Source organism: Strix uralensis, chromosome 1 (genome assembly GCF_047716275.1).
Source record: "Strix uralensis isolate ZFMK-TIS-50842 chromosome 1, bStrUra1, whole genome shotgun sequence".
NCBI classification, from domain to species: Eukaryota; Metazoa; Chordata; class Aves; order Strigiformes; family Strigidae; genus Strix; species Strix uralensis.
In genome coordinates this window covers 55,229,195-55,243,087 of record NC_133972.1, presented here as the reverse complement: position 1 = coordinate 55,243,087, position 13,893 = coordinate 55,229,195, and the positions used below count along the sequence as shown (strand labels likewise).

General features: G+C 36.2%; 1 protein-coding gene across 2 annotated transcripts in view; it reads right to left on the bottom strand.

The window, feature by feature from the left end:
- Positions 1–2,663: 2,663 nt before the first annotated feature.
- The window catches only part of ZEB1 (zinc finger E-box binding homeobox 1), a 126,821-nt gene continuing 115,591 nt past the window's right edge, over positions 2,664–13,893 (bottom strand). For both annotated transcript variants that reach the window (XM_074867093.1, XM_074867101.1), the window contains exons 6-9: positions 12,233–12,338; positions 8,879–10,689; positions 7,117–7,297; positions 2,664–5,146 (exon numbers count right to left, since the gene is read on the bottom strand). In XM_074867093.1, coding sequence (XP_074723194.1) covers positions 4,602–5,146; positions 7,117–7,297; positions 8,879–10,689; positions 12,233–12,338 — 2,643 coding nt within the window. In that variant the 3' untranslated portion in view covers positions 2,664–4,601. The remainder of the gene's footprint in view (positions 5,147–7,116; positions 7,298–8,878; positions 10,690–12,232; positions 12,339–13,893) is intronic.

The following is a 13,893-nucleotide window of genomic DNA, read 5'->3' as shown; positions in this document are numbered from 1 at the left end:
CACAAACATCAGTAGAGTTCTGCTTGTACAGACACTGACTGTGGGTTTACCAGCAATAATTGCATTAGAATAATTTTACTCAGGAGTGTGAACACACCACTTGTTGCCAGCTTAAGCAATGTTTACACAATCTGTCTTAAGAATAGTGCCTTTTAGGGTAACTACACTGGCACTCTGAGATTAGCCAAACTAACAAAACTTCCTGATTTCTTTTTTTAGTATCCATTAATTTATTTATTTGTAATTCAATACAATAAAAAAAAAAACCCTTTCAAGCTCATACATACAACATTGCTGAGCATTGCTATGTTACCCATTACACATATAGATAGGCTGGCTCTAGAAAACCAGCAAGCAGATAGCAACATGGCTATGAAGAATTTGAGAATGCCACCAGAATCGCCACTGGCATCTCATATGAATACTACTAAAAGATGGGGAAGCAGTTACTTTTCTTCAACATATTTTTTTCTCTGTAGCCTTTCTGCTCCTGTTTGCTCAGCATCTCAGAAAGGTATTCGCCATCTCAGGGCATGAAACTTAGTATTTACTTCTGTAACATTCTTCCCATAGTTATGCTGTAATACCTTTCCTATTCTCAAATTATTTGATAAAAAAGGACATACCACTGTCACAATTTTGCGACTGGAACTGATTTTGAGACATAGCAATTAATTATATTCTGTAATCATAGAACGGGTCAGTAGCAGCAGAACCAAAACCAGAACATCAGGCTCAGGTCAGTGCTCTGTCCCATGTTACATTCAAAGGACACTTTTCTTTTGTCAGTCTGGACTGGTGACTGCCCCAATTGCTCAGATAAGACAAGCCATGCATGGTGAGCATGAGGAAGAAGGAGGCAGAGACAACAGCCTGGGCACACAGGGAGACTGATGTACTTTTTATCTTCTGACCAAAGAAGAGGTCACAGGACAGTGAAGTTTTATTAAAACTACATTTCATTTTTACTGCTCTTTTCCAACTTCAATTGATCTTTAAAGGACAGTATGCAAAGGCTTTACACTTCTGCTTTCAACGTTTTTTCATGTGTGAAACTTACTCTCCTTGAAACTGCTTTGCCATTAACTTAGAGACAAGGTCCATGTGGCTGCAGCTGGACTGCTTCTGGTACGTTGGTGGCTGGACTCCTTCACAGCTGCCTGGGCTCCTCTACACACACAGCTATCCGCACTACCGGCATCTCACTCATGGGGCTGGGAATAAAACCTGTGTCTCATGAGCACCTCTATGTTCCACGTGAGTTTACTCTGCTAAATGAAGGTGCATCACAGTTTTTGTGTTTTTCAAATGGATAATAAATGGTGTTATAAGGTCACAAACATCAAAGGCATCTCTAAACTTAACAGATGCAAAATTCAATAACCAATCCATTTTGAAGATAAAAATGTTAATAACTGTTTCATAGTCTAAGTAATTGAAATAAATTTTCTCCCCAATACTGACGACATTTTCTGAATCAAAATTGCTTGGACTTTGCTCTCTATCCAAGCATAGTTTTCTCTTGCTTCATTTAAGGTTCTGGAAATTGAAGTTACTGGCCTTTCACATGCAGCTGTCACTTACGTGAGTAACCTTGGATTTATCAAAATTCTTTGTTCTATTACTAAAGACAGAAAAATTTTCCCATTTCAACAAATGTCCATAGCAATAAACCCAGTGAGACAAGTAAGATGTTCTGGGAATATGAAAAATGTGAAAAATCTCAAAACAGTTTCAGAAAGGTGTTTCATGACCTAGAACAGAGCAGAGCTAGTTTTACCTGCATAAATCCTGAACTACCTGATTGATTCTGTTATGATAATAATTACAAGGCAATATTATTGATGCAGTATAAATGGTTATTTTTTTCAAAACAGCTTCCTCATGTTTACCTCAATGATACTACTGAGTTAGGAGGTTCCTCCACTTAAAAGTGCAATATTTGGTATGCTGTACAGCAAAATACAGACAAAGTAAATCAATATATGGGATAAATCCTTTGTATGTATTAATGTTGAGATAATAAGATTGAGAATTATTCAAAACGGATATGTGAATATAAAATAACTTAGATGACATTCATGTAAAAAACCAAAAATTAACAACTGCAATCCCCTTTTAGGGATCATTAAAGAACAGAACTTTGCTTAAAGAGCAGTCTCTAAACTTTGCTCAAACTGCAAAACATTGTAAACATGTATGTCATACAACTTCCAAGCCTTCATACTTACATTACTGAAAATATATATATCTGTAACGTTGGCGCTGTATCTTTGGAAGGTTCAACAGCAATATTTACATCAACCTTTCCACTAGCTTATTGCTAAATCAAGAAAACAGTTATAGACTTATTTTGTTTAAAGGCAGTCTTATTGAAAGAGAGCATTAAACTATATTAGATACATACAAGACAAAAAATAAATCACAAAACCACATGAGTTCATTTTGAACACTCAGTTGTTCTACTAATGTTGGTAAATCAATGAACTAATGTAGCAATCCCTTTCCCTGGAATTGCCACAGTCAAACCTTTCTTTCGTTCATGTGCTCCTTACGTAAAATTGAAACTGAGTATCAACACTGAAGCAGGAACCGTGTCCGCACAACATCGTACAGGAATAATTTAAAACCATTTTCTAAATTACCAGAATAATGACAGTAAGTCAGACTTGTTGACGCATTTTATTGTGAGATGGGGAGTCTGGTAAAAAACTAGAAAATGACCATGATGTAACAAGGAACTTAAAAATGAAGTTTCAGATTTGTAACATACATACATGAATACAGGAACAAATTGGCACAAAAATGTTAAACATTGTTCCCAACACTGTTTATAAGATTATTCTAATTTGGCTTACTAAGGAAATGAGAGTTTTATGGTTAGACTAATCTCTTAATAAAACTGCAGAGCATCATGCTATTAGTCACACAGTGAATTTCAAAATTTAAGAGCTTTATATTAAAAACTGGGTAAAGGTAAAATGAATTGATTGCAATTGTAAAATTAATACATTCCCATTTTAATTCTTCTGTTCTACAGTCCAAGGCAAGTATAAATGTTAACATAACACTGTTAAATCAAATCTCAATGCAAGAGAACCGATTGCATCTCTACTTTAAATCTTATCAACTTTCCAAATTTTCATACTAAAATATATTATTGTATTAATACAAACTACAGTATTATACACTACACTGTGTAATAAATAAAGAAATATAAAAATAAGACACATAAATATAAAAGTTTTCTAAAACTAAAAAGGTACATATGTCAGTAAGAAGGGTATTAATACTGCCAGGTTTGAAGACATACAGTACAAAATGTTGCACAGATCTATAAACTAAAAGAAATAAAATAATACTGATAGGTAAAAATCAGCTAACATTGTTAATAAATGGGGTCCATAATAACTAACATTTGAAAATACTTATGAGCCAGATAACATGTCATGTATGTGTCTGAAATTAAAGTAAACCAATAAAGCAATAAAGCAGATTAGAAAATTTCCCTTGTAACTATTGTAGAGAAATTCTGCAAGTCAGGTATTAACCCAAAATACCACCAAATAATTAAATAATGAAATATACCAGTGTTCTTACTTCTCTGATGGCTGAGTGTTTTTTTCCCCATGATTAGTTTAGAAGTTTGATACAAATCAACAAATGCTAGTTATTGTAGGCCACACATTGGATAAAGGCTGCTCAGAGCCTTTATAATACTGATAAATGGCACTTACAGCACACAGGTCTTGCATAAGGCCAAAGGAGATACAAAGCTTCATATCATATCCTTCATATTGTTACTACATACTCAAAACACAATTACAAACACTGATTTTGACGACTTTGCTGTCCTTACCAGTATTAACACTGTTAGTCCCTGCAATCAGAACTCAACGACAATCTTTTCAACTACATTTTTCATCACATGAGTAAGAAACTTCAGTTCTTCTATCTTCTGCTTTCTTAAGGCTAACAATACACTTTAAATGATAATATGCTCTACTACAACATCTAATGTCATAAACCGCTACCTTCTAGGTTGAATTTACAAAGGTAGCCAAGTACTGTTTGCAACTGCATTACAGGTTTCTGCAAAAGGGAATTTTGTAGTGCAGAAGTTCTCACATTTTAAAACATAAGAAAATACTGAAGAGGATTTAGGAAATGTTTTACCATTAAAAAAAAAATTCATATAAATCTCTCCCAATTGTACAGCTTAAAAATTAATCAACTTAAGAATGAAAATTAATACTGATAAAACAAACAATGCCAGATGCTTGTCTAGTAAATCAGGTTTCCTACAACCTGTTAAATCTTTGCTTCCAGAGTCACTGTATTTTTCTAATCTGCTTCATGTTATAAACTTCTTCCTAACTTTGAAAACTGTGTGAAAAATTACTAAGTTTGAGGTTCAGGCACACCTGGATTTCTTTTTTTTTTTTTCTTTTTCGTTTTTTTACATATATATTTTTTTACACAGTAGTGAACAGAAATCACAGTATGCAGGCTACTGCGTTTCCATGAAAAGCATGTATAATATAGAACGAACTTCATTACCAATTTTTTTTTTCCTTATAGAAAAAACTATCATTTAAGCTTTATTTGTTTTTTTCTTCTGACACCTGCCCATTATTCTGTATAACTTCTGGTTCTGCATTGCTTGCTTGATTTACGGCTTCATCATTCTTGTTACCTTCAGTTTTCTCTTCTTCTTCTTCATCTTCTTCTTCATCCTCTACTTCTTGTAGTTTTCTACATTCTTTTTCTTCTTGAAGTCCTTCTATCTCTTTTTCTTCCTCCTCCTCTTCCTCTTTTTCACTATCTTCCTCTTCTTCCCTGGTTAGACTCTCTCTCTCATCTGAGTCGATCTGCGATGGAGATGCCCTGGCACCAGCATGCTCGTTACTGAGGACCTCCTGGCCTGTCTCCTCCTGTTCTGTGCTGTCACGCTCTTCTGCCTCTCTTTTGCAATAGGAGTAGCGATGATTCATGTGTTGAGAGTAAGACCCCGAGTGTGAAAACCTCTTTCCACATTTGTCACATTGGTAGGGTTTTTCCCCAGAATGCAGTCGCATGTGTTCGATCAAATGGTGTTTGTGTTTAAATGCTTTTTTACAGATTCCACACTCATGAGGTCTTTTACCTACAAAATAAAGCACAAACAATTGGACATCATCTAGCTGAAGTTTTAAAAATCTATACTGTTGTTTGCATCATGCAATGCTGTTGGTGAACATATTATTAAGAATTAATAGTTTTATTTAACAAGATGTTCTACTCCACATGTTATCAGCCTCAGTTTCTCACCTGAGCCCAAAGGACAAGGGTGCAAGGGTACACTGCCACAATTACAAGGTTAATTTGTAACTTTTTTAGGAAAACTGAACATAGAAGGACAGATTCTCAGCTGTAACTTTTAGCACAAAAAAGTGAGAATATAAGTGAACTAGAAGAGGAGACGTTTTTCTTGCAGTAAACATTATTTCTAGTCAAAACCATTTTAATTTTTCTATATTGATAGAAATTTTAAATCAACTAAACCTTCATATGTTGATTTTTGTGTACCAAGTCCTTCTTCCATGTTATAGGTAAAGGGAAAATCATTCTAAAATCTAGGTTGGCACAGGTAAATGCCTTATGTACAAAACTTGTTGACTACACATATATTAACAAGAAAAATCCGCTTTGTTTCACTTAGTTCTCTTTCTAAACTGTTTTCCAGCTTTCGACTTTGTTGCCTTGTTTTTAGAGTCTCTTATAGCAGGAGCCTAGTAATGTTATTTTGATTTCAACACTCAAAGTTGTTATGAAAAACAACTTTGCGCAGTCTTAGCCTGGACATAAAAGATAGAGACAATAAGACAGCAGTTTTTTGGTCACATTCTACTGGTGATCAACACCTCCATGTCAACTTATGCCAAACAAGCAGCGAGGTGGGTGTTGGTTTCTCCTCCCAAGTATCAAGCAGTAGGATGAGGGGAAACAGCCTCAAGTTGCACCAGGGAAGGTTTAGATTGAATATTAGGAAACATTTCTTCATCAAAAGGGTTGTCAAGCATTGGAACAGGCTGCCCAGGGAAGTGGTGGAGTCACCATCCCTGGAGGTATCTAGAAGATGTGTAGACATGTCACTTAGGGACATGGATTAGTGGTGGACTTCACAGCGTTAGGTTAATGGTTAGACTCGATCTTAAGGGTCTTTTCCAATCTAAATGATTCTATGATTCTGAACACTGCACTTAAAAGTAGAATGGAAAGAACAATTGCATTATGAAAAGGAGGAGTTACAAGAGTCTCAGGACAGGAAAGGAATGAAAATAGATAGTCTCAACAAATACAATTTGAGAAACTTGATCAAGTGGTTAAGACAAAAGGATATTTTTTATCTTTTTAATTCGGTGTGTGAGATGAAATGAAAACATTAACAAGCAGAAATATAGTATAGGCACCTAAACAATAAAACAAAGGTTTTTTTCTTTTAAGACATCACAGCAGAAATAAGAGAGCAACAGTTAATAAAAGAAGACTAAAAAAAAAGACTAAAGATACCAGAAACTGGAGCTAAAAGGGAAAACTATGAGAAATTAAAAATAAAAACCAAAGCCAAAAGGGTGTTCTTTTGGGGTTAAATTCCATGTCTAATGAATGGCTGTTAACTTCAGATCATTACAAATGTGGCTCAATTTGAAAATCCTTCACGCTAGAAAGATACGCTGCCCTTCATGTAAAGTATCATACACATACACGATTCCTTTTTTTTAATTAATAATTTTAATTTTTAATTTTTCTTAATTTACAGCTAGGCAAGGTAAATTAGAAGTAATATATCCTTGATTATAGGATGTGGCTTGCAGATGATTGTCCAAGAGCCGGATGGAAGAAACTCCCCTTTTTCTATTCAGGGTTTATGCCTTATAGATTTAAAGAAACGGAATTGCAGTTCTGTCAAACAAATACACAAAACATAAGCTTCTAAAGAGAGCCGAGCATAGGTGATGATAAGAAGGACTGTTACACTTCCCTACACTTTCCAAGAATTGGATTCCAGCTGAGATTATCAGCTACACACTACCAATTAAATAATGATCTGAAACTGCTTTTCCTAGTACATACCTGTGTGTTCATACTTATGTCTCAATAATGAGCTGCTCTTCTGGAATATTTTGTCACATAAATCACATGCATACATCCCATTTTCTGTCTTTCTCATCTTTTTCTTTGGGGGTGTTGAATCAGAATCATTTTGATCTTCTACATTCGATACTCCTTCTGAGCTAGTGTCTTGCCTTTCATCCTTAAGAAAAATTATGAAAAAGGTTGAGTTCAGTAAAAAAAAAAAAAAGGCACTGATGCAGCACACAATTTATAAAATGTAAGCTGAAGCTGCACTGTTATTCTCATTCAATTCTGTAAACATCCAAACAAAATTGTTCAGACTTACATAGTCAAAAAAATCTTTTGCTGCATCACTTTGCTTTGCAGTCCCTGCCACCATACAGATGAAGAACTCTCACTGGGACTGACTTTAACCAAAACCAAATCTGACTGTTGGCCAGGTCTAAGCTACACTGACACATCACGTTTTAGGGACCTTAAAATAAATGCAGCGTTGGGAAGAAAAGAAGATTACAGACCTATAAAGTACCTCAGTAAGTTAGAAGAGCAAATTTGCTATCTAACTGCATTTTTCAACTAATGTTTGTCACCCACATTTTGCTACCTTGCAGATTTTATGGAAATTAAGACTATTTTTGAATGAAGTTTTCACAAAAAGCTATTTAAGTTACCATTCTAATATGCATATTTGCCTACCTTCTTCCTGATAAAATTACCGCAAATACTACTTAACCCAAAATTTGGGGACTTCAAATGTTTCATTAATAAAAAGTTTTAAAAACATCACAACTGTTGTCTATTTCTAAGCATTTCAAGTGCCGAAGCTCACCTGTAAGAAGCAGAGTATTTTCTGATATCAGCAGTATCACTACACACAGAATTCATTTTATCATATATTATCAAATCTGAACATAAAAATGTACATGTTAGCTACCTCAAATATTGTCTGTCTCAAACTTTAACATATAAGTAACCTTTTAACTCTTCAAGGCTCCTCAGTCTCTGGCAGCACAGAACCCTGCATAAAATGCTAAACAGCCAATTTCTAAGATTTAATTAGAAACGCTCAGTCTTTACGTGAGCCACTTTTCTTTTCTGCTCTGACCCTACCTCAACACGCACAGGTGTTTTGCAGGATGACTGACTCTGACTAGATCACATCTGGATGTATCCAGGGAGGCATAGGGCAGGATACAGGAATGGCAGATGAAGAAGATAAATACCTGCCCGACTTTCAGTTGAGAATACATTTGAATTTTGTTTAAAGTGCCATTATAGTGTAGGATGAATTCAGCTACTCTCCAAGCCAAGAAATCAGAGCAGTGTGAATGGAGTAGCCAAAAGTTCCAAGGAGTTTATTTTCTGGATGTGGGGAAAGAGGAGATATGGAGGCAGCAAGAAACACAAGCGATGGCCTTACTTTTCTTTCTGATCAGGAGAATTAGACTGTCTTCAAAATACTGAGCATTAATGTCCTAGAAGACACTTCTGAACCACTGAATGTGGTGAAGAACTGACTTGTCCAAGCACAGAACTATATAGCTTCTGTCAGTCTGGATTCAAGCTGCCTGAGCTAACTAGCTCTGTAGAGGATTTAACAGTAACATCTATTACCACCATCTAATAATCAGGCCGAATAAACCTGATAGCTTACATTTACATTTTTATTTAATTTATCTTGACAGTTTTCTGTTAGTTCAGCATGGATACAGAATGAATACATCATACACAATACACAGGAATACAGGGTCTGAAGTACCTGATTTCCATTGGCTTGGGTCTGTTTTGGTGGTGTTTCTTGAACTGCAGGACTAACTGTAGTAGAGTATGTATAAGCCACCTGTGGAATCAAAATGGTTTGCTTATTGGCAGCAAGAGCTCTCAAGCATGGAACACTGTTCTGGTCAGCAATGGCAACAATTGTAGGTAACTGGGCAGTGACTGTAGGTATAGCAATATTTATGGGATTGGCACTTGGTGGGATTACATTTACAATAGGATCAGAGTCTGTAATACTGTTGTCCTTTTGTGGTTCTTTTTTTGCACAAGTTAAGTTCAAAGGTTCTTCTTGGACAGAATAAACACTGTTCTGGTAAACACTAGTTATGGTAGATCTTTCCAATAGTTCTCCATGTTGCTTTGGTAGCGAAAGGTCAAGAGGTTCAATTTGTGGCTCTTCTTGTACACCCTCTGCTGTGTACGTATAACCCTGTGAATTTCTTGATGAAGAAAGGTTTAGTGGCGATGGGGATGGCGTGCTACTGCGTGAACCATTCAGAGTTGATCCCCCTGGTAAAGTCTGAGATTTTGTTGTATTGACAGGATTTTGTGAGTTATTTGTGCTGTTCTGGGGTTCGCTTACATTTGTAGTTGCTGCTTGATCGTCATTATCTGTGGGACTGCTTAATTTAACTTGTTCGGGAGAAGATGGTCCAGAAGACTGCACAGAAATTTGTCCAGCTTGCATTTTTTCAAACCACTTTTTTACCACATCCAGTGGTAGGTTTACTGAATCTGCTATTTTTGAAAGCTCTTCTGCGCTTGGTTGTGCATTTAATGCGTAATATGCTTTTAGGAGCGATAAAAGGTTCTTTAAAGGTGGCTGACCAGGAGATAAGTTGTTCTCCCCAGTTTCTGATGGGACAGGGGAGTCGGGTTTCTCAGCTTCTGTTCCACTGGGCTGAGGAAGCTGAGGAGGATTTTTCGTTTCATAGTGCTTTAATTCTGGAAGTGCGTTAAGATCTCCTGGACAGTCATCACAAAGAAGACAAGTGCTATCATTGGTCTCTCCTTCAAAGTTCTTATCTTTCTCAGACTTCACTGTAAGATCTTCTGGTAATTTTTCATTTTTGCAATTATTTGTAGGAACAGAGTTTTCTTTTTTCAGATTTTGTGGAACAACCTGAAGTTGACTTGGCTGCTCCAAGCTGTAGTTGATGATAATTTTGGTTGTCCCATCTTGGTCAACCAAAGGAAGACTGATAGCTGAAATGAGGGAATGGCCAGCTTGTTGTATAGATGCATTGCTGATTGTTTCTTGTTCTTTGGATGCAAGATTAGCATGATTGTTTTCCAATACTTGCCTTATTACATTACCATCCACTGCCACTTTAAGTACATTTTGAATGTCACTTAAATTGATGCTTATGGGAGACACCAGACCTACTGTTGGTAGAACAACAGCTTGCACCACACCCTGAGGAGAACTGGTTGCCTGCAATGGGCTACCACCACTAAAAACCCCGTTCTGCAAAGGGGTTGAACAATTAATTCCTGAAGCAACCACTATGGGCTTGAATTCATAATCCACAGGTTCAGTTTTAATTTGGTTAACAGGAAGTTGCTCTTGCAAGGGTTTATTTTCTATCTTTTGTCGTATCTGTGGTCTTGCTGGGCTACCTGGTGATGCAGAAAGGGAAGGGGAGGAGCACTGAGACGTCTTGAGCCCTGACCGGGCTCGACCATTCACGGGCATCAAACCAATACACTTCTTACTGCTTATGTGTGAACTGTATGAACCAGAATGGGAAAAACGTTTCTTGCAGTTTGGGCACTCATATGGCTTCTCTCCTAAAGATTAAAAAAAAAAAAAAAAAAAAAAAAAAAAAGAGGTATATGCAACAGTTTACTAGGTTATAGTGTAACTACATCAAGCAATAATAACTAGAAAAGAATACATCAAAATGATGTCTCAAAGAGTCCTAGGAAAAAAACCCCATACAGTGAATTGAACAGTAGGAGTAATTATGTCACCTATAGCTCTGATCCTAGGGCCCTTTAATAAGTTTGTGATTCATTAATAGATATAGGATGGAGCCCACATGATCATGTTCCAGTATTTCCCAGTAACTGTTCACATAGCTCATAAATTGAGACTACATGATACTTGCAGATTTCATTAAACTCCATTCAAGTAGTACCACTGCTAACTTCAGAACCAGCATAAACTACTTCAGAATGGAAAAAAATAGAATATGATTAACTAAGCAAAAACTGCCATAAATACAAATCATAATTGTATAAGAAGCTATGCACATTTTACTGTGGCAAACTCAAATACAGTATATCCATATCTTCCTACAATACTCATTAGCTGAAAAACAGGCAAAGTTTTAAGTAAAGGAAAACCAGACACATGTAGAAGACATGTATATTTGCCTTCAGAGATGAATGTCAGGTTAAATTGCTAGGAAGAAGCACATAACTATGCAATCATTACACTCCTAGTAAGAGTTGGCTTTACACGGGATCTGTGCTACAGAGGAAAAGGAAAGAGGCCAAAGAGCTGGCTTGCTTCAGATTGAAAAGTATGTTGACTGAGGCTTTCCCACTCACAGGCACAGTGCCACTACCCTCTGGAATTGAAGTGAAGACTATGTTTGCTAAGGGAGGACTCCTAAGTGAGGCACACTTTATTGCTATTATCATGCCTGAGCAACTGATAAGAAAGGAAAATATGGCCTCAAAACGTGTTTTCATACTTTCTGTCAAAAGATAAATCTGGGTTAAAGACAGAAATTGAGAATCTCTTTTGAGTGACTACATTTAACTTATTATTATATTATATATTAAAATATTTCAGTATATATTAGATCTCTTATAAATTGGAACTTTATTATAAACTGAAACTGTTGTGACAGTATATCATAATCCTAGACCTGTGTCCTGAGGCTGTTTTAATATGACTAGTCTTGAATGATGACAGTCACAGCCACTAGGAAGCATAGTTCTTATGTCCCGATTATTATCAATTAACATTTTCTAGCAAGGCTCATAACATGCTGAATGATCTGCAAACCTTGAGAACAAAACAAACAAGGAAAAAAGGACCAGAAGGATGCTCCCATTTCTTCTGCCACAAGTGAAGTTTTCCTTAACTGTCAGAGCCAAAACTGCAACTGTAACTCCTCTTGAGTTATTCTATGTATTTCCTGCACACAGCTGAAGGCTGCAGTCAATTCTTACAGAGTCCCAACAGAGGAAAAAAAAAAAAAAAAAAAAAAAGGAAAACACTAGTATTTTAAACTTAGACTTACAAGACTGATACCACATCAAAATTCTAAAGAATGGAAATGGCAACATTAGTACACAATTCAATGCCTGGTTTATTTACCACTGTGGATTCGTAGGTGCTCCTTTAGGTGATGTTTGTATTTAAAAGCTTTTCCACATTCAGTGCACTTGAACTTTCGATTACCACTGGACTGCGTCACATGTCTCTGTAAGAAAGAATTGGTAATTATTGCATAGGACAGCATGTTGGAAAAACATCTTGTATTTTCACATTGTAACAGTGAAAATGCAATACAAAACTGAAAAGAATCAATCATAATTTTAAGAGACTGAAGGTGCTATGCGTTATGCATGAAAAAGAAACAAATTAGAAGTCAGGTTAAAACTGAGCCATGTGTATCTTCTGAATAAATCTGGTACAGTAAAAAGAAAAAAAACCCAAACAAACCTAAAATATATTTGCCCCTTCTCCTAACGTCAGATGAAGCTTGCACTGACATGTTATGTGAGTAAGAAGTTCCAGGATGCACGCTAATTCTACTTGTGAAAGCAAAAACCCAAGAAAATCCCCATACCCACCACCCACAGAATAAGTCACGCAGGACAGAGAAACATTAAAGCATATAAAAGCCTGTTTAAAGTTTAATCAGTTGACTTCATTTTTCCATTTACATGCTTCCAGTGCTTACTGTTGGCCTTGGATTCCTCTATGTAATGATGTCACAGGATTGCTCAAGAGAAGATGGCTCAGTGACAACAAAGGCACTCTCAGTCACAATTAATTCTCAAAATCAATGCAAAAAACTAAATTAAAACAAATAACAATATGGAGGGATTTCCCAAGTACACAACATCAAACCTCTTAACTATTTGCATTGAAGCTCTGTGGATATTTTTGTCATATTTTGCCTTGTGAGAACATTTATTGTTAAGCTCTAAATTATTTTTAATTCATCTTTATTGTTATACTAGTTTAAAAAAAGCAAAATCTAAGAAAAACATGTAACTATGTGTAGTATGTGATATGTGTATGCAAGATAAATAATTTTATCACAAACTGTATAAATCTATGAATGTGTATTTTTAAAGACAAAAATTACATACATTTTACAAGTTGGAGCAGCTTAATTACCAAGATGAAATGGAGAAATTAGAAATTTTCCTGTTCAAACAAATTGTTTATTTAAAAAAACAGCAGCTCCTTTTTAAGTAGAGCTCACTTTGCAAAAAGGTACTCTACCACCATTTGGATGTAGCTGCAGATTTTTGGTAACTGGGGCAAGTACTTTCATAAACTCATTAATAGAGCTATTCACGTACTCTGGGGAAACAGCCGGCCTATGGACAGCTACCACCAACTGGCTGGCATGCATTAACTTCCTCTGGTGTGAAACCATGGTGGGGAGCTCCTACACCTAATTCTGGTCTTCTGTGGTTGGCAACGCTGGGAGCAGATGCTCACTGAGTGCTCAGGCTATTCCCTGAGTACAGACATGGCAACTGGGAGCTGAGACCTGTGCTGGAGAAGTGGGGGTGAATAAAAGGCAAGATGGCGTTCCTGTTGTGATTTACGCCTTTAGACCTGAAGAACGCGCAGCCATGCAGTTTGCTAGATGAAGAGTGAGCACTCTGTTATGAGATATGCTGTCCAAATTATCAACCCTCCCTGTTCTACACCCTGTCCTCCTTTATACAATACAGATGCTAACAGAAGAGAAATTGAAGCAAGATAACCTAAATTGCTTTCAAGTACTGTAATCC